This window comes from Ovis canadensis, chromosome 18 (assembly GCF_042477335.2).
Source record: "Ovis canadensis isolate MfBH-ARS-UI-01 breed Bighorn chromosome 18, ARS-UI_OviCan_v2, whole genome shotgun sequence".
In the NCBI taxonomy this organism is placed as follows: domain Eukaryota; kingdom Metazoa; phylum Chordata; class Mammalia; order Artiodactyla; family Bovidae; genus Ovis; species Ovis canadensis.
In genome coordinates this window covers 74,741,845-74,763,552 of record NC_091262.1, presented here as the reverse complement: position 1 = coordinate 74,763,552, position 21,708 = coordinate 74,741,845, and the positions used below count along the sequence as shown (strand labels likewise).

Genomic DNA, 21,708 nt, shown 5'->3' with positions numbered 1-21,708 from the left:
GGATAATTAACAGAGGAATGGATAAAGATGTGGTACGTATATACCATGGAATACTACTCAGCCCTCAAAAAGGACTAAATAATGCCATTTGCAGCCAGAGATGATCATACTTGGTGAAGTAAGTCAGAAAGAGAAAGACAAATACATATGAGATCACTTACACATGGTAGCTAAAATATGACACAAATGAATGTATCTACGGAACAGAAACAGGCTCACAGACGTAGAGAGTAACTGTGGTTGATGAGGAGAAAGAGAGAAGAGAGAGGGGGTGCACTGGGAGTTTGGGGTTGGTAGATGTAAACTGTTACATTTAGAATGGGTAAACAACAGGTCCTACTGTATAAAGCACAGGGAACTGCATTCATTACCTTGTAATAAACCGTAATGGAAAAGAACATAAGTGAATGCATGTGTGTGTATGCCTGAGTCTCTTTGCTGTACAGCAGAGATTGGCCCAACATTGTATATCACCTATATTTTAATTAAAAAAAATTTAAAAAGAAAACTTGGAATAAAAAACCCTAAATTTTGATGGTGTCATTTTACAGCATGGGACAAAGGTCATGTTTTTGTAATAAAAAAAGATACTAAGGTGATGCTATTTCTCCACTTTATTTATTTATTTATGGCTACATTGCACAGGCACTCCGGATCTTAGTTCCCTGACCAGGGATTGAGCCCACGCCCCCTGCACTGAAAATGCAGAGTCCTAAACACTGGGCCGCCAGGGAATTCCCTTATTTCTCCATTTTAGATTGCCATTCACATCCATTAAGGGCTTCCCTCGTAGCTGTCGGTAAAGAATCTGCCTGCAGTGCAGGAGACCCGGGTTCAATCTCGGGGTTGGAAAGATCCCCTGGAGAAGAAATGGCAACCCACTCCAGTATCCTTGTCTGGTAAATCCCATGGACGGAGGATCCTGGTGGGCTGCAGTCCACAGGGTCTCAAAGAGTCGGGCACGACTGAGCGACCAACACTCACTCCCATTGTTTTTGCATGTGTGATCATGCTTTCTCAACCAGTGATTTAGACATAAGTGACCAAGAAATGATGGATTTTTCTATTGGGACAGGTTTAATATAATATAGATACAGGATTTGGAGCTGGAAGAAATTTAGATTGTCTAGTCTAAACCCTTTTATATTACCTATTTAACTCCAAAAGTTGAATGACTTGGCTAAGATCATAAGCTAATGGATAGAAAATGGATTAGAATTCCCAGTCTCATATTTTTTTTTCTTCAAGTATTTTATATTCACAGTGTTTGTATTGCCAAAGTAAAAAAGAAAAAAATTTACTAGTAGCACAGTTTTGGGAACAGAGTTCCTACTGTAATATCCTCTGAGACCACTAGGTGTCGTCTTAGAACTATAATTACCTACCATTACTGAAGGTCTGGGAGAAGGCGATGGCACCCCACTCCAGTATTCTTGCCTAAAATCCCATGGAGGAGTCTCATAGGCTAGAGTCCATGCGGTCACTAAGAGTCGGGCATGACTGAGCGACTTCACTTTCACTTTTCATTGGAGAAGGAAATGGCAACCCACTCCAGTGTTCTTGCCTGGAGAATCCCAGGGACAGAGGAGCCTAGTGGGGTGCCATCTATGAGGTCGCACAGAGTCGGACACGACTGAAGCGACTTAGCAGCGGCAGCAACTGAAGGTCTCGTGAGTATGGGAAAATGGCAGTGGATGAAAACTTAGAGTTTGGGGGTTCTAAATAAATGCTACATAAGTTAAATGAGGCTAATGATAATATCACTTAATTCACAAAATTGTGAGGATTACCTATGAGGTATATGAGGATTACATGAGGTACTGTAAGTAATACATCTGGCATAGTACCTGGTACACGGTAAGCAAGCTTTCAATTTTTAGCTTGTTACTATTTATTCATCACCAAGGCACCCCTATCATATATTTTGATATAGAGAAATTAAAAAAATTTACAATATATGGATTTCAGAATGATAAAAACTTTCTGCAAGTGAAGGCTAATAAGCTATTATCTTTGTTTATGTGAATTCTCAGCTAGAGGTATGTCAACAATCAGTGACATAGATGTGTCAAGATCAACCATTGAATGCTGGAGTTTTGGAGTCAGGAAAAAAATAAAACCCACAGGCTTTGGTGTCTGATGGATCCAGGTTTCAATCACAGCTCCCTACCACTTGACACCTCTTTCCCACAAAGTCTGCATTTGTGAAATTAGAATAATTATGTACAAAACACAGGGCTTTCCCTGTGTGGCTAAGACTCTACGCTCCTAATGCAGGGGACGTGGCTGGTGAACTACACCCCACATGTTGTTGTTTGTTTGCTAAGTTGTGTCTGACTCTCTTGTGACCCCATGGACTGTAGTCCATCAGGCTCCTCTGTCCATGGGATTTCCCAGGCAAGAATACTGGAGTAGGTTGCCATTTCCTTCTTCAGGGTATCTTCCCAACCCAGGGACAGAAACCACATCCCCTGCATTGGCAGGTGGATTCTTTACCACTGAATCACCTGGGAAGCCCCAAAGTGGGAATGAGGAAGAGGAAACTGCATTTTCCCCTTTTCCCAGACTCTGTCTCATTTATTTCTTACAGCTACTCTGAAAAGTGCATATAAACCTCATCTTAGAGGGAACTCCCTGAAAATCCAGAGGCTAGGATTTGGTGCTTTCACTGCCAAGGGACAGGGTTCAATCTCTGATTGGGGAACAAAGACTTTGCACACGCATACACACATTCCCACTCTTGAGCTACTTGCCTCTTCTGGACCAACGAGCCCTTTGGATCTACACTGGGCTCTGCTGAGGACCCCATAAAAGGCTTCCATCTTAGGGGGCTGGGCCAGAACTTGGGCCAGGACACGGCCTCTCTGAGGGAGCCTGAAGCTTGGCGGTCTGTGTAAGGACATGGGACCTAAATGCAGACATAGGGAGCCGGCTAAGGTGATGTATGCAGAGCACGTGGAATGGTCCTGACCAGGCGCATTGCAAGCTGCCTCCAGGAGAGCTTTTCCTACTCAAAAGGTTCTACTACTTGAGACTTACGTTTTTCCCAAATTTGAGAACCATTTTTTCAGCATTTATGTGGTCCAGAAAATTAGGATGTTGCTTTCTTCTTCGATAATCCTCTTCAGTAAATGGGACCTCAGAGTCATCCTACGAGAAAAAAAAGCGCAGAGTCCATGCGTTAGCACAATGGAAACTTCCAAGCCCCAAGGTGCTAGGGAAATCTGTACCATGGATTTCAGTGTATCCCTTTGATTCTCCAGGAAGAAATGCTGAACTGTCCCTCTGAGGGACTGTATAGGAGCGCGAGTTGTGGAGAGAGCAAGTGATGAACAGCTCAGTGGACGGTCTGGAAGCATTTTTCATTCCTGATTCTTAGGACAAATTGATATCCTATCTGATGAAGCCAGATTTTAAAGCCTAAGACAGAAACTTGTGCAGGGTATGTTATAACTTAAGAGGCAGTATGGAAAAGAAGGAAAAAAAACTTTCCTTTAAGCTCAAAGTGTTCTGAAAACTACTGCTCATTTCTACAGTGACTTAACTTTCTTGAAAATGTTTCAGCTAGTCAAATTCTATCTTTTATTTTTTTTTTTTGGACCACACCTCAGAGCTTGAGAGATTTCAGTTCCCCGACCAGGGCTCAAACCCTGGCCCCTGGTGGTGAGAGTGCTGGGTCCAACCACTGAACCACCAGGGACTTCCCCAAATTCTATCATTTATACTTCATCTAAACAAAATTTTAAAATTTAAACGTCTTCTTTTATTCTGTAGAGAGGTGATTCTATAACGACATTAAAAATAAACTCACTTCTTCATAGTTCTTGACGTGTGTGTAGTCTCATTTATTCTTTTAATTTTATTTTTGGCTGGGCTGGGTCTTCGTTGCTTCGTGGACTTTTCTCCAGTTGCCGCGAGTGGGGGCTGTTCTCTGGCTTCAGTACGCGGGCTTCTCATCGCCGCAGCTTCTCTTTTTGAGGAACACAGGCTCTAGGGCACATCGGCTCAGCAGTTGCGCTGCATAAGCTTGCTCCTCGTCACGGAGAATCTTCCTGAACCAGGGACTGAACCCGTGTCTCCCGCACTGGCAGCCAGATTCTGACCCACTGAACCACCAGGGAAGTCCCCTGCCATTTCATTTTTTAAATCTAAATTGGGAAGCTTTTTTCTTCTTCTTCTTTTCCCCACTGCGTCTTTCCCTCAAGTCAACCCCGTGTTAATTAGAACATACTCTGCTCAAGTTTCTGTCTTAGGCTTTAAAAACTGGCTTCATTAGATAGGACATCAGTTTGCCCTAAGAATCAGGAATGGAGAATATTTCCCGACAGTCCACTGAGATGTTCATCTCTTGGTCCCTCCACAACTCACGCTCCTAGAGTCCCTCGGAGGGACAGTTCAACAGAAACTTCCTGTAGAACAAAATGGAGAAACTGAAATCCATGGTACAGATTTCTCCCCAGTCCATACAGATTTAGAGGTCCTACTTGGAGTAGGATTTCTGATTTTTCTTTTTGACCAAGCTGCATAGCATATGGGATCTTAGTTCCCTGATCAGGGACTGAACCAGTGCCCCGTGTCATGGAAGCACAGAGTCTTAACCACTGGACCTCCAGGAAAGTCCCAGGATTTCAAAAAATACAGTCTAATCAGAAGCCTTCCAATCACGTCACAGTGCTCTAAGATAAATAACCGGACAAAAGCATCTGAGTCCAGGGCTTATCCAAACTTAATCAGAGAGACAGAATGAACACAAGGATGAGAACCCTGAGGCAGAACAATTGTTGGCAGGTTTGAGAAATGGGAAGAAGGGCTGAGATGACTAGAGCCAAGCTGGGGATTGGTAGAGGAGGAGGTAGGCAGTGCCAGGCTGCCAGGGTTTGTGGACCAGGTGAAGGAGTTTAGAGTCATCCTAAAGACATGAGAAGGCATGGGAGGACTTTCAGCATTTTAAGCAGGACTATAATGTTACCGACTTAATGGACATGAACTTGAGCAAACTCCAGGAGATAGTGGAGGACAGGGAAGCCTGGTATGCTGCCGTCCATGGGGTCGCAAAGTCATGACTTAGCGACTGAACAACAACAGTGGCATGATCTGAATTATATTTGAACAAGGTCACAAGCTGTTTGTTGGAGACTGCCTTGGAAGGATGTGATGGCAGCTGCCAGTTCCGAGGCCATCCTGGTCGCCCACAGATACAATGAGAACAGGATGCATTTAGGAGACATTTTGGATGAGTAATTAACAGAATTGAGTGATGAGCTGACTGATGGATGAAAAGGAGAGAAGGTGAGCAGTGGACAAGGTGGACACTACTGGGAGAAAGACGGAGAAAGAGTTTTTTGGGGAAGATCCAGTAAGTCCACCCCAATTCTGTATCCATAGTAGATACTTAATGAATACATGTTATCTAATTAGCTGACCTCTTAAATATACCCAGTGGCTCATATGTAGGATTGCCAGATAAAACAGAGGACACCCAGCTAAATTTGAATGTGATAAACAAATATTTTTTCAAGTATGAGGATGTCTTAGGGCATGAGATACACTTACATGACACATTATTTGCAGTTTATCTGAAATTTAAATTTACCTGGGTGTCCTGTATTTTTATTAGCTACATGTGGCAGTCCTACTCCCAGCGGATCGATAATCAGCTTTGCCTTCAGGATGGACTGAGTCCTGGCATCTCCCTGGTCCCAGTGACTGTGGCACGGTGGCCAGCCTGCCTAACTGACCTTCCTGCTCCCTGTGGCTGGCTGCCCAGTGCCCTCTCCTGGGCCTTGTACCACCCTCAGTCCTTATGGCAGTGACAGAAACAGTTACATTTCAGGTGACCTGGTTCCCTGGTCACAGGTCTGGACAGCCAGTCAGTGTCTCCCCTGCATTCTGAGACTAAGACTGGGCCACCCTCTCTGGCCAGCTGCACTGGGCCCGTAAGGTCTAGCCAATCCTGGGCTGCAGGCTTCGAGCCGTCATCTCCAATTCCTGGTTGGGACTGAGATCTGGTTTGTACATTTTGAAACTTCCCTACCAATTGTGGGGCTATGTTCCCTCTAGTCCTTAAATTTTACGTGTTACAAACAAATGACAAATAAAATGTCTTTTAAACTTGCATCTTTCATACAGGTTCTAGTCTCTTGCAAACATTTGTATCAGTCGATTTTCCAGTAAGTGAAGAGTCGCCATACTGCCGGCATAAAACCAGGACTCTTCTATTGTTGTATACTGATGTGTTGCCATTTCTAGAAACCACCTGCCTTATTAACACCTCATTACAATCAACAGGCTCACTGATAGGCCTCATCTTCTTAGGAAGCGGAGAACTGACTATGTAGAGTCATCTCCCTTTTCTTCGAGGACACTGGGTGAACCTGCTGTCTGGTAAGACTCTGGGGGACCCTCTTTTTAATTGGTCATTGTGTTTGACTCCCAGTGCGGATGACTTGCTGGACTCTTTTCCCCCTGGTCATTATTCTCTTTCTCCCACCTGGTCGGTATGTGTGATGACAGATCCCATCTGCTCTTCTGGGCTATCCGGTTAAGCCAATGTCATCTCTGGTCCCCCCTCTTCACTCAGTATAAAAAAACAAATACATAGCTATACTTTTATTACTATTTTTAAATTTTTGGTGGTACCCCATGGCACATGGGACCTTAGTTCTGCAACCAGGGATCAAACCTGTGCCCTCTGCATTGGAAGATGGAGTCTTAACCGCTGAACCACTGAGGAACTCCCTATACTTCTAAAACAGATACTATGGAAAAAACCTGGGTATATTAAGATTCTCCAACTTATTAAAATTGTTTAATATTTACAAATGAAAACATTCTACTTATCCTTTTGTATTTAAAAAATCTTAAATGCAGTTTTGTATTTGTTTAGATGTTTTTGGCTACAAATAACAAAACTGGAAATCAAAATGGCCTCAAAAGTGCGAGGATGCATTATTTCTCGTAAGTAACAGCCCCAAATCGAGCGCCTTCTGGTGTCGTGTGATGGGCGTCTTCTCCGCCCTGTGGATGCCTTTTTAAGTCTGCCTCCCTCAGGGTGTGGTCTTCCTCGTCAGGCTCACAGAAGACTGTCAGCAGCAGCTTCAGGTGTCACATCCAGGCACGACAACATCCCCAGGGGGACAAAGGCTGCCTCTTGTTTAAGCTCTCTTCATTAGGGATGAGCCCTTCCCTGAGGAGCCTGGACTCAGCTGACTTCCTGGGCACAGAGCTAGATGGCATCTCTCAGGCTTCCTTGCAGTTGGGTGTGGCCACATGATTGGACAGAACTGAAGCTGGAACAACAGACTGGATCAAAATGAGAATGGAGTATGTCAAGGCTGTATATATTGTCACCCTGCTTATTTACCTTATATGCAGAGTATATCATGAGAAATGCCGGGCTGGGTGAAGCTCAAGCTGCAATCAAGACTGCCGGGAGAAGTATCAACAACCTCAGATATGCAGATAATACCACTCAAATGGCAGAAAGCAAAGAGGAACTAAAGACCCTCTTGATGAAGGTGAAAGAGGAGAGTGATACAGCTGGCTTAAAATTCAACATTCAAAAAAACTAAGATCATGGCATCTGGTCCCATCACTTCATGGCCAATAGATGGAGAAAACGAGAAAACAGCAGCAGATTTTATTTTCTTGGGCTCGAAAAACACTGTGGATTGTGACTGCGGCCACGAAATTAAAAGATGCTTACTCGGGAGAAAATCTATGACAAACCTAGACAGCATGTTGAAAAGCAGAGACAGCACTTAGCTGACAAGGGTCCACATAGTCAAAGACATGGTTTTTCCAGTAGTCATGTATGGATGTGAGAGTTGGAGCATAAAGAAGACTGAGAATTGAATAATTTATGCTTTCAGGTTGTGGTGCTGGAGAAGACTCTTGAGAGTCCCTTGGACAGCAAGAAGATCAAACCAGTCAATCCTAAAGGCAATCAATTCTGAGTAACCATTGGAAGGACTGATGCTGAAGCTGAAGCTCCAATCCTTTGACCACCTGATGCAAAGAGCCAACTCATTGAGAAAGACCCTGATGCTGTGGAAGACTGAGGGCAAGAGGAGAAGGGGGCAACAGAGGATGAGATGGCTGGATGGCATCATCGACTCAGAGGACATGAGTTTGAGCAAGTTCTGGGAGATGGTGAAGGACAGGGAGGCTGCACTCGATGGGGTTGCAAAGAGTCAGACATGACTGAGTGACCGAACAACAACAAAAAATCGTTTTAAAAAAACAAACAAACCACGGTGAGAGGATGGGAACATGCCAAAGGGACACAGAAGTTAACACTGGAGCCATTTCCCCATATTTTCTTTGGAGGAACCATCTCTTCCCCACTCTCGGCCTATTTAGTTAAGGAGGCTGATCATTCCTGCCTGTAGAAGTGGGTACATCATCCCAGGTCTGGTCAATCAGAGTTCAGCATTCCCCCGGTCACAGTGACTGGTTCATGGTTAAGCCTGTGATGTAAGACCTGTAAGAATGGCATATTCCAGAGCTGGGGAGGGACATGGCCTAAAGGGAGAAGAGATGTCAAGCTCTAGAGATAAAAACCTGGGAGCTCCTGGGAGCCAGAAGGAGTGGAGAACTTACCCGAGAATAAGCCTAGAGGAGAAAAGAAGCAATTGAAGGGAGAGAAAGAGTAGGTTCATTCTGAGCACTGTTTAAGCCCCTAGATACAGCTGTACCTGAAGCCCATTGTCTGACTACCCAGTTATGAGTCAATAAATCCCCATTTTGCTTAAGTCTGTATGAGTTTGTTAATAACTGAAGGAGTGAGGACAATCAATCAGGCCAGTGAAATGACCAGCCAGTCAAGTGACCAACGACTGTTTTGTAGCAGACACTTTAGTAGATACTCTGAGGGTTGGAACTTCAACAGGAATAAAGTGACAGGCCTGCTCCTTGAGGCGATGGCAACCAAGTGGAGGAGGTGAGTGAGATTCACAAGAAATGGACAGAAACCCTCCGGTTCCTGCCCTCGAGGACTTCTGCGTCCACTGAGGGAGAGAGAATTAAACAAATAAATTACCTCTGATGCAAGAAGTGTGATAAATGCTTAAATACTTCCTTGTTATAAATAAAGCATTCCATTGAGTCTAACATGCGCCTTTTTGCTTCCCCATTTTAACATCTCTGAAATTGGAATGTGTCCTGTCATCACTGGCTTATCACAACGTGCTCAGCGAGGAAGCATCCGCCATGCCATCCTCGTTGGAGCCTGGGTCAGCTTGGGGTCACCTTGAGCACATATCATCTTTATATTGACTTAGGTACTGCGCATGTTGGTCTAATTGCCTTTTAGGATGTCTTTTCCAAGATTATAGTGTGATTCAGTACTGGGATGAAAAGGCAGTTCACAGGCACAGAGGCATGGAGATAGAGCAGCAGATGGAAATCTGATATCAGCGGACAAGCCCGATTATATCAGCTTTATAGGAAAGTGTGTCCTCAGTCACTCAGTCGTGTCTGAGTCTTTGCAACCCCACAGACTGTAGCCAGCTCCACAGACTAGCCTGCCAGGCTTCTCTGTCTATGGGATTTCCCAGGCAAGAATACTAGAGCAGGTTGCCATTTCCTCCTCCAGGGGATCTTCTCTACCCAGGGATCAAACCTGCGTCACCTGGGTCTCCTGCATTGGCAGGCAGATTCTTTACTACTGCCCCAGCCAGGGGTCAAACCCCTGCATTGGGAGTGTGGAGTCTTAGCCACTGGACCACCAGGGAAGCCCCTGAACTCTGAGTTTGAAGAAGTTTGGGGAATACTAGAACCACTGTATTTGCTTATATTTTTGCTTATATTTTGTATTTGCTTATATTTTCCCTTTTAATGTATGCACGGGAATATAAACGACAAAAATATAGGTACAGGTAAGTCTAAAAGAGCACGCTTTTCATACATTTAAAATAAAAAGTGATAAGGTTTGTTATAGTTGGACAGGCAGCATTTTCCTCTTCTTTCTCAGGGGCTTGTAAAACAACGTGGCCCCTTGGAATGGAGTGGCTTGGAGCCCATGAACTCTCAGTTCAGTCGCTCAGTCGTCTCCGACTATTTGCAACCCCAGGCTAACATGCAGCACGCCAGGCTTCCCTGTCCATGAACGCTGCGGAGTGCTTACTCAGGGGCAGAGTTCAGGAGTGTAAGCACATTGAGAACTGCAGCAAGCTCTCTCCCCTTGCGCATTACAAGGTACGGAGGCCGGAGGCCGCAATGCTGCGTAAAAGAAAAGCTAGCGCACTACTTACCGGGTCCAGGGGTTTGGACCGCGCCCAGGTCATCACCGTGGAGACCAAAATAAACACCTTCCGCTTTTCGAAATGGCTGCTTTCTTCGTTCAGGACTGCGGGGCCAAAAAGCGGAGTGGTTACTTGGATCCATGCAGAACGTGTTAAAATGCTGTGGACTTTTCATTACCAGCCTGGCTTGAAGTGACTCCTCTTTCAAGCAGCGACTTTACACCAGGGGGCGCCCCCTCTGACGCCTCACTGCCCCTCCTAGTCTCTGCTCCCGGCCGCCCTCCTCCAGCCATCCGACTTCCTCAGCGCCCAGCTCACAGTCCAGCCCCTTCCTATTTCCTGGCCTGCCGTGGTGTGCATCCATCTTTAGGTGGGCTCGTGATATTGGTAATTATAGCTGACATGGTGGTGTTTTAGTCGCTTAGCTGTGTCCGACTCCTTGCCACCCCCATGGACTGTAGCCGGCCAGGCTCTTCCGTCCGCGGGATTCTCCAGGCAAGAATACTGGAGTGGGTTGCCATTTCCTCCTACAGGGGATCGTTCTGACCCAAGGATGGACCATGCGTCTCCTGCATTGCAGGCAGATTCTTTACCGACCGAGCCACCAGGGCATGAATGGCAACAATTCATGGGCTTTCGTGAATAATTCCTGGTGTCTCAAATGGTAAGGAATCTGCCTTCAAAGCAGGAGATCGGGTTCAATCCCTGGGTTAGGAAGATCCCCTGGAGGAGGGCATGGCAACCCACTCCAGTATTCTTGCCTGGAGAATTCCATGGACAGAGGAGCCTGGCAGGCTACAGTCCATGAGGCTGCAAAGAGTCAGACATGATTGAGCAATACAGGCAGGCACTGAATTCTTACCATCAGGAGGTAGATGCCAACGGCTCTGTTTCTATAGATAAGGGAAGGGAAGCACACTTCCCATTTGCCCAGAATCATGGAATGAAGCCGTGGGACAGAGTCCAGTTCTAGAAGCCTGGTTGTCTGGCCTGTGGTCCCCACTATGTCTCTTCCCTGGCTTCATGGAGAGTGGAGTGGGAGGCTTGAATCAGAAGGCTAGGCCTCTCTGTTGTTTAAAAATCTTTTTAAAAAAATTTAAATATTGCTAACTTTCCATGTTGGGAGGGATTGTGGGCAGGAGAAAAAGGGGACGACAGAGGATGAGATGGCTGGATGGCATCACTGACTCGATGGACGTGAGTCTGAGTGAACTCCGGGAGATGGTGATGGACAGGGAGGCCTGGCGTGCTGCGATTCATGGGGTCGCAGAGTCGGACACGACTGAGCGACTGAACTGAACTGAACTTTCAATGTGATGCTAGCTTCAGGTGTACAGCAAAGTGATTCAGTTGTATCCATCTATACCTATATGGGTTCCCTGGTGGCTCAGTGGTAAAGAATCCGCCTGCCAATGCAGGAGATGCAGGTTTGATTCCCTGGTTGGGAAGATCCCTGGAGAAGGAAATGGCAACCCACTTTAGGAGTCTTGGTTGGGAAATCCCGTGGACAGAGGAGCCTGGCAGGCTACTGTCCATGGGGTTACAACGAGTTGGACACTCTTAGCAACTGAAAATAAAATCTATATCTATACATTCTTTTTTTTTTTTTTCAGAATCTTTTCCGTTATAGGTTATTATAAGACCGTGACTATGGAACCCTGTGCTATACAGTAGATCCTTATTGTTCGTCTAGTTTATATATAATAGTGTGTACATGTTAATCCTGAACTCTTAAGTTATCCACCCCCCACCAACCCATAACCATGTTTCTTTTCTGTGTCTGTGAGTCTATTTCTACTTTGTAAATAAATTCATTTACATTTTTTAGGCTTTCACATGTAAGTGACATCACATGATATTTGTCTTTCTCTAACTTACTTCACTTAGTATGATATTCTCTAGGTCCATTCATGTTGCTATAAATAGCATTATTTGTTCTTTTTTTTTCAATGGGACCAGGCCCTCTCATGATTTCACATAAAGCAGTGCTATTTAGCTTAAGTCCTTGTGGAAAGAAGTAATTTTCCATCCCCCTAGCTGTCCCTGGTTGGGGTAGAGCCGCCCATGAGCTCTGGCTGGGGGCTGTGGGTTTGTGGGTGGAGGGTTTTGGTAACACCTCGATGCTTGATTATGAACAATATGTAGACACTGGAATTTAGAATAGCGGTGGACTGGACCCATGAGTATTTGGTGTCCAAAACGCTTGTTATTTTCCAGGAGGGCTCTCCACACATTTAAACATTGGAGTTGAGTGGAACTCACTGTCGTGTCCAACTCTTTGCAATCCATGGACTGTAGCCCACCAGGCTCCTCTGTCCATGGGATTTTCCAAGCAAGAATACCAGAGCAGGTGGCCATTTCCTCCTCCAGTGGATCTTCCTAAACCCAGGATCAAACTCAAGTCTCCTGAGTCTCCTGAACTGGCACGCGAATTCTTTACTGCTGAGCCACCAAAGAGTCCCCATGAAAAGAACTGTGGTATCAAAGTTTGAGAACCTGGGGCAGGAGATAGATGGGTCCCTGGAGCAAAGAGTTGGAAATTTGTTCTCTGTGATCTGATGTTGTTGTTCAGTTGCTAAGTCATGTCCTACTCTGTGCTACCCCATGAACTGCAGCATGCCAGGCTTCCCTGTCCTTCACTGTCTCTCTGAGTTTGCTCAAACTCATGTCCATTGTGTCAGTGATGCCATCCAACCATCTCATCCCCTGTCACCCTACTCCTCCTGCCCACAATCTTTGCCGGAATCAGGGTCTTTTTCCAATGAATTGGCTCTTTGCATCAGATGGCCAAAGTATTGGAGCTCCAGCATCAGTCCTTCCAATGAATGTTCAGGGTTGATTTTCCAGTAGTCATGTATGGATGTGAGAGTTGGACTATAAAGAAAGCTAAGCACTGAAGAATTAATGCTTTTGAACTGTGGTGTTGGAGAAGACTCTTGAGAGTCCCTTGGACTGCAAAGAGATCCAACCAGTCCATCCTAAAGGAAATCAGTCCTGAATATTCATTGGAAGGACTGATGCTGAAGCTGAAACTCCAATACTTTCGCCACCTGATGTGAAGAACTGACTGATTTGAAAAGACCCTGATGCTGGGAAAGATTGAAGGCAGGAAGCGAAGGGGACGACAGAGGATGAGATAGCTGGATGGCATCACTGACTCAATGGACATGAGTGTGAGTAAACTCCGGGAGTTGGCTGGACAGGGAGACCTGGCATGCTGCAGTCCATGGGGTTGCAAAGAGTCGGACATGACTGAGCAACTGAACTGAACTGAACTGAACTGATTTCCTTCAGGACTGACTTGGTTTGATCTCGCTGTCCAAGTGACTCTAGATAAGAGACCACTTATTTTTCTCATTCTTGAAGTCAGGAGACCTCCCTTAGTATGCACAGGACGCACAGAAAGGCTCCCTGGAGGTCAGAAAGGGAGGGGGCACCACCCCGCAGTAAGTGATGCTCACTACCCATAGGCCTCTTCGGTGGATTCCGTCTTGGCTGAGAGATGCGCACGCACACATGGGAGGATCCTCAGAAACACCAAATATGGACTCTGAGTCTGGCAAATCATTTTGATTTGCCAAAAGAAACCCAGGAGAAAGGCCCCATAAAAGTGACTGAAACTACCTCAACGGCACTCAGACTCCCTCTCCGAGTCCACTCGTGTCTATCCACACTTACTTGTACTCTTTTCCTCCTAATAAACATTTTACTTGTTTCACTACTGTCCTTCTTCATGGGAACTCATTTCTGCAAAGCCAAGGGGCCAGGGCCTTGTCACTGACCCCTGGTCTAGTGGCTAGGACTAGATGCTCTCACCGCCTCGATTGATCTCAATCTCTGGCCGGGAACTGAAACCCCGCTCCAAGCCGCTGCAGGCTGAGGCCACCCGATCAAATCTTCAATGTTCCCGTGATGATTAATGGGAAGGATCCTATAAGGTGCTGAAGCTCATCTGTTATAGCGGGAAGTCAGTGGTTAATATCTAAAATTCATAATCAAAGGACATCAGTACAGGCATTTTTGTGTGTGTGTATTAAAAGGAACAAGTGGGATAAATAAGGTTCCTTTGGGGGAGTAAGGATGGGCTGGGAAAGAAATGCATGAAATTTTTTTTTCTTCTAAATCCTTCTGTGCTTTTTAAAATTTTTGAAATACATCCAGGTTTTCTATCAGAAAAGAATTAAAATTTAAGAAAAACTCTGAGTATGTATTATATAGAAAAAATCAATTTCCAAAGACCAGCACAAAATGAGAACTCAGTAAACATGAGGTCTGATTATTATTTTAGTTGGTGCAATTATCTTAGAAAGTGCAATTATACATCATCTGTTGATATTTGCAAAGGGACAAAATGTGGGGAGTAGGCAATTATAAAGCTCTGTTCTGAAATATGACACATTGCTCATGTTTTCGATTTGTATCTGAATGAAACTTAGGCCCACAGTGATAAATGAGAAATCAAACATTCTAAGCTCCTGAGGACTTCCGCACATCCAGAGAGAGTACTTTCCCATCATTATTTCTCTGAATATGGTACAAATATTCCTAAAGCTTCATTCCATTTCTTTGAACATAAGCCAAAATACAGTTTTTCTATTTTCTTATTCAGGGGTTGGCAAGGTACTGCTTGTTTTTGTAAATAAAGTTTTATTGAATGGAACTTCCCTAGTGGTCTAGTGGATAAGATTCCGTGCTTCCAAAGCAGGAGGCCTGGCTTTGATCTTTGGTCAGGGAACTAGATCCCCCACACTGCAACTAAGACCTGGAGCAGCCAAATTAATTAATTAATTAATTTTTTTTTTAAGTTTTATTGGAACCCGGTTCATTCATTTACATTTTTGTGTATAGTTGCATTTCTGTTACAGTGGCAGAGAAGTTGGCTTGAAAAGCCAAAAACCTGGCTTTTTACAGAAAAAGTTTGCTGACTCCTGGACTAAACTCCCCAAAATGAAGATATTGAAGTGTAAGTGACAGTCTTTCAGTTGTGTCCAACTCTTTGTGACCCATGGACTATATAGCCCGCCAGGCTTCTCTGTCCATGGAATTCTCCAGACAAGAATACTGGAGTGGGTAGCCATTTCTTCCTCCAGGGATCTTCCCAGCCCAGGGATAGAACCTGGGTCTCCTGCACTGTAGGAAGATTTGTTACAGTCTGAGCCACCAGGGAACCACCTACCATAAAAGTAAAAAATACTGCAAAGTAAGGTGCTTGTGTCTTTTTCGCTGTCCTCCTGGTCTAGAATGACAATTCAAATAAGCTCAGTTACTCTGGATTTAATAAGGATATGAATTATAAAGCACCAAATTGCTAAACATTACTTTGTTCCTTAGAGTTTATTACCTTTTTCAAAGCATTTAAAACATGCAAGTTCTTCCCAACCCCTGCTATCAGGGAACATCTGTTGAACTGAATCGAATCTGTAGAGTTAGAAATAATTCCTCTTCTCCTAAAGTCACATCCATCTCGTGACACATTTTGTATCAACATGCCATTCTCTGTCCTGCACAAAAGTTTCTCCCGAGTCCCTTAGCTCTACCGTGGGCCTATAAAGTCTTGAGGTATCACTTTTATTTGTCTTTGTATCTTCCCAATACATTCAACCCCACCTCCTTGAGCAGTGTCCGTAGAATGAATAAAGGTTAAATTTTGAACATTAATGTTTCATTTCTTTAAATGATTAAAAAATTCTATTCTTTGAACACATAGACCAGTGGAATAGACTAGATAGCCCAGAAATAAACCCACGCACTTATGGTCTATCTTTGACAAAGGAGGCAAGACTACCCAATGGAGAAAAAGATAGTCTCTTCCATAAATGACACTGGGAAAACTGGACAGTTACATGTAAAAGAATGAACTCAGGACACTCCCTAACATCATATGCAAAAATAAACTCAAAATGGATTAAAGACTTAACTGTAATACTGGAAACCATAAAACTCCTAGAGGAAAACAGGCAGAACACTTTTTGACATCAATTATAGCAGTATTTTTTTCGATCTGTCTCATAAAGCAAAGGAAATAAAAATAAATAAATAAACAAATGGGACCTAATTAAATTTAAAAGCTTTTGCACAGCCACTAACAAAATGAAAAGACAACGTACTAATGGGAAGAAACTATTTGCAAATGGGTAAAAACAATAAGGGATTAATATCCAACATATATAAACAGCTCATTCAACTCAACATCAAAAAAACAAACAACACAATTTTAAAAATGGGCAGAAGTAGATAGATATTTTTCCAAAGAGGAAATGCAGATGACCCACAAACATGTGAACAGATGCTCAACATCCCTAATCACTGCTGCTGCTGCTGCTGCTGCTGCTGCTGCTGCTGAGTCGCTTCAGTCGTGTCTGACTCTGTGCGACCCCATAGACGGCAGCCCAGCAGGCTCCCCCGTCCCTGGGATTCTCCAGGCAAGAACACTGGGGTGGGTTGCCATTTCCTTCTCCAATGCATGAAAGTGAAAAGTGAAAGTGAAGTCGCTCAGTTGTGTCTGACTCCTCTCAACCCCATGGACTGCAGCCCACCAGGCTCCTCTGTCCATGGATTTTCCAGGCAAGAGTACTGGAGTGGGGTGCCATTGCCTTAGGAAATGCAAATCAAAACCACAATCAATAAGGTATCACCTCACAGCCGTTAGAATGGCTGTTATCAAAAAGACAACAAATAACAACTTCTGGTGAGGATGTGGAGAAAAGGGAACCGTTGTACACCATTGCCAGGAAAGTACATTGGTGCAGCTGCTGTGGAAAACAATATGAAAGTTTCACAAAAACTAAAAATAGAACTATCATATGACCCAACAGTTCCACTCTTGGGTCTATATCTGAAAAAACAAAGACACTAATTCAAAAAGATACATGTACCCCATGTTCACAGCAGCATTATTTACAACAGCCAAGATATGCAAGCAATCTATGGTCCTTCAACAGATGAAGGGATAAAGAAGAATTCATATAGATAGATATATATTTTAGTGTGTGTACACTGGAGTACTGTATACTATACTCAACTATAAAAAAAGAATGACATTTTGCCATTTGTAACAACATGGATAGACTTACTATGCTGAGTAAAATAAGTCAGACAGAGCAGGACAAATATTATCTAATATACTTATATGTGGAATCTAAAAAATACACAAACTAGTGAATATAACAAAAAAGAAGGAGACTCACGGAACTAGAGAAAAAACTAGTGGTTACCAGTGGGGAAAGGGAAGAGGGAGGGGCTAGATAAGGGTAGGGAATTAAAAGGTACAAACTATTAGGGATAGTCAAGGCCATGGTCTTCCCAGTGGCCATGTACGGTTGTGAGAGCTGGACCATGCAAAAGGTGGAGCACCAAAGCAGTGATGCCTTCCAACTGCGGTGCTGGAGAAGACTCCTGAAAGTCCCTTAGTCAGCAAGGAGATCAAACCAGTCAATCTGAAGGGAAGTCAATCCTGAATTCTCGTTGGAAGGATTGATGCTGAACCTGAAGCTCCAGTATTTTCGTCATCTGATGTGAACAGCTGACTCATTGGAAAAGTCCCTGATGCTGGGAAAGATTGAAGGCAGAAGGAGAAGAGGGTGTCAGAGGATGAGATGGCTGGATGGCATCACCGATGTAATGGACATGAACTTGGACAAATTTCAGGAGATGGTAAGGGACGGGGAGGCCTGGTGTGCTGCAGTCCATGGGGTCGCAAAGAGTCAGACACGACTGAGTGACTAAAAATAACATTAGGTATAAAAGAAGCTATAAGGATATATTGTGCAACACAGGAAATACAGCCAACATTTTATAATAACAGTAAGTAGAGTATAACCTTCAAAAAGTATGACTCATAACACTGTACACTTTATAACATTGTACATCAATTTTGGGCTTCCCTGTAACTCAGACAGTAAAGAATCCTGCAATGCAGGTGACCTGGGTTCGATCCCTGGGTTGGGAAGATCCCCGGAGAAGGAAATGGCAACCCACTCTCATATTCTTGCCTGGAAAATCTTGTGGACAGAGGAGTTTGTCGTGCTACAGTCCATGGGGTCACTAGAGTTGGACACAACTTAGTGACTAAACCACCACATCAACTATACTTCAATTTAAAAAAGTCTCTCCTTCAGGAGTACCTGTTGCTAAATTAACTTGGCAAGGAAGCCATTAGACTGAGGTGGCCCTAGCACCTTAGCAGCCTAGATGAGCAAACCCAAACCTAAAGAAACTAAGCACAAATAGTCGATAGACTCTCCCAAATAAGGGAAATGCTTAAGCTGCAGCCAATCAAATAATTGCAAGCTTCTGGCTTCTCTCTTCCCTGGTCACTTAGATGGTAAAGAATCTGCCTGCGATGTGGGAGACCCAAATTCGATCCCTGGGTCAGTTAGATCTCCTGGAGAAGGGAATGGCTACCTACTCGAGTATTTCTTGCCTGGAGAATTCCACAGATAGAGGAGTCTGGCAGGCCACACAGTCCATGGGGTCACAAAGAGTCAGACATGCTGCTGCTGCTGCTGCTAAGTCGCTTCAGTCATGTCTGACTCTGTGCGAACCCATAGACGGAAGCCCACCAGGCTCCCCTGTCCCTGGGATTCTCCAGGCAAGAACACTGGAGTGGGTTGCCATTGCCTTCTCCCAGTCAGACATGACTGCGTGACTAATATTTAAGCTGTAGCCAATCAAATAATTGCATTGCTTCTGGGTTTTCTCACTCTTGCCCCTAGCTCCTGTAAGTGGATCTCCTAAGCACTTCAAATTTGGTGCCGCCCAACATGAATAGATTCTTTTTTTTTTTTGTCTGCCTAGCTGTGGGGATCTTAGGCTTTGAACCTGGGCCCTTCGCAATGAAAGCACACAGTCCTAACCACTGGACCTCCAGGGGATTCCCAGTATGAATTGATTTTTGCTCACATAAACTCTTAAATATTTTCATATGCCTCTGTAAATGTTGTAACATTATCCATAGGCATATCTACTAGTTTGATCTCACCTCCTCTTTTAGGTAAATTTCAGATCAGTTCTCCCATGGTTCTAATTTGCCTGGTGTTCCTGGGATGGCTCTTAGGTAAGGTATATGGCACGAAAGTCCCGCCCCTGGAGATGGAGGGTGCATCTCACTAACCGGAGACTGCCCAGATGGCTTCCTCTGCTTGCTGGGGGCTCTCAGTGATGTTATAAATGATAACATCACATTCCAGCAGGCGCAATAGAAGGTCTTCTTGAGACATGCCCTGAAAAAGAAAGTTGACAGTAATTTGTTGCAAGAAGCAGGGTCACCTTAATATTTAGATGGGAGTGACAATTTCCAGATGAGACATGCTGCCTGGATAGTCCCACAGGAAGAAAAATCACAGAGAAGGATTTTTTTTTTAATTTAAAATGAAATCTTGGCTCTCTTCTGTGTGTAGTTTTCAAATAACAAAGTTTATGAAAACAGCCGGGAACAGACAAATAAGATAATTACATAAAGATCTTAGGTACTATTTCTGCCTGCCGTTTAAACCCTGATTCAGGAGGGAAGAATTAGAACACACTGGAAGAAAATGTGTGAGGCATTTAAAACGAACTCAAGCTTTGGGCCAGTTTCTTTGAGCCGTTATAGACCATCAATGACTCAGAAGTGCTGATAAGTGATTAACGTGGATTATTTCAGAATCCTCAAGGTGGAACAAATCTAGTCTCGAAATGTAAGGTCACTTATCGCAGTTGACAGCTGGGAGTATTTAAAAAATTCAGAACTAAAAAAACTTTACTAATTTTTGGCTGTGCTGGGTCTTCATTGCTCTGCGGGTTTTCCTTTAGTTTGGAGAGTGGGGGCTAATCTTTAGTGGCCGTGGGCAGGCTTCTCAATGCACAGGCTTTAGGGTGTGTGGGCTTTAGTAGTTGGAGCTTCTGGGTTCTAGAGTTCTGGGCTCTGGTTCTCCATGGACTTAGTTGCTCCGTGGCACGTGGGATCTTCCCAGGCCAGGGATCAAACCCGTGTCTCCTGCATTAACAGGTGGATTCTTTAACCACTGAGCCACCTGGGAATCCCTGCAATACAGAAACTTCTAATGGTTAAAAAAAAAAAAAGTCTTATATGATATGAAAGTAACTTTGACGATTATTGTGTTTAACTAGTTATTCCCTGCTGTGTGGGGCCAGCAGATTTTGGTAGTACCGTACCGTGGGTGGGTATCAACCATAAAAGGACCAGGATTTGCACTGGTTGCTCTTCCTCCTGTCTCAGGGATCAGATATTCCTCCATAGATCCTTGACTGGTTGCATGAGAGCAGGACACTTCAGATCAAACTTGATCTCTTTACCACAGCTTCTTTTGGAGAATCACAAGAGGGGAGATGCCTTTCATCAGAGGTTGTGTGTGTGTGTTCAGTCGCTCAGTTGTGTCCGACTCTTCGATCCCATGGACTGCAGCACAGTTAGGCTTCCCTGTCCTTCACTGCCTCTGGGAGTTTGCTCATATTCAGGTCCCTTGAGTTGGTGATGCTATCTAACTATCTCATTCTCTGCTGCACCCTCTGACCCACCCCATCTCCTTTTGTCTTCAATCTTTCCCAGCATCAGGGTCTTTTCCAATGAGTCAGATCTTCTCATCAGGTGGCCAAAGTATGGCAGCTTCAGCTTTGGCATCAGTCCTGCTAATGAATATTTAGGGTTGATTTCCTTCAGGATTGACTGGTTTGATCTTCTTGCAGTTCAACGAACTCTCAAGAGTCTACTCCAGCACCTTAGTGGGAAAGCATTAGTTCTTTGGTGCTCAGCCTTCTTTGTGGTCTAACTCTCACATCCACACATGACTACTGGAAAAACCATAGCTCTGATTAGACGGACCTTTGTTGGCAGTGATGTCTTTGCTTTTTAATACGCTGTCTAGGTTTCTCAGATTCTTGTTAAATTCCACAGCAACATCCTAGCTTCTGGTGGTTCCCTGGCACTATTTGGCGTTCCTTGGCTTATAGAAACATCACCCACATCTTTACCTTCATCTTTACATGAAAGTCTCCCTATATTTCTGTCCAAATGTCCCCTTTTTATAAGGACGCCAGGCATACTGGATTAGAGACCCACTCAAAGGAACTCCTTCTAACTTGATATCTTCTATAAAGACCCTACGTTCAAATAAGGTCTCATCGGAGGTCCTGGGGGATTAGGACTTCACGTATTTTGGACATGATTCAGCCCATAATATTATCCACTTGATTTCTTTTCTGGACAGAATGTGCAAGAGAGAAGATATTCTGAAAGTCCTGATTCAAACATGGATTTTTGGAACTCCCTGGCTGGCCAGTGGTTAGCACTTTGCACTTTCGGTGCTGAGGGCCTGGGTTCAATCCCTGGTCAGGGAAACCAAGATCCCACAAGACGCACATACAGTAAAAATAAAATTTTTTTTAAAGAAACAAACATAGATTTTTCACCTTGTCAACAGCATGACGAGAGCACACCATGGTCCTGGTACACCTGGGACTTAGC

The 21,708-nt window shown here is 44.2% G+C and overlaps 1 protein-coding gene across 2 annotated transcripts in view; it reads right to left on the bottom strand.

Annotated features, from left to right (window-relative positions):
- Positions 1-21,708, bottom strand: part of AK7 (adenylate kinase 7) — a 69,582-nt gene that overhangs the window by 36,291 nt on the left and 11,583 nt on the right. For both annotated transcript variants that reach the window (XR_011250282.1, XM_069559402.1), the window contains exons 3-5: positions 19,357-19,465; positions 10,254-10,348; positions 3,040-3,150 (exon numbers count right to left, since the gene is read on the bottom strand). Coding sequence is in view for 1 of the 2 variants with exons in the window: in XM_069559402.1 (XP_069415503.1) it covers positions 3,040-3,150; positions 10,254-10,348; positions 19,357-19,465 (315 nt within the window). In the remaining variant the exon portion in view is untranslated. The remainder of the gene's footprint in view (positions 1-3,039; positions 3,151-10,253; positions 10,349-19,356; positions 19,466-21,708) is intronic.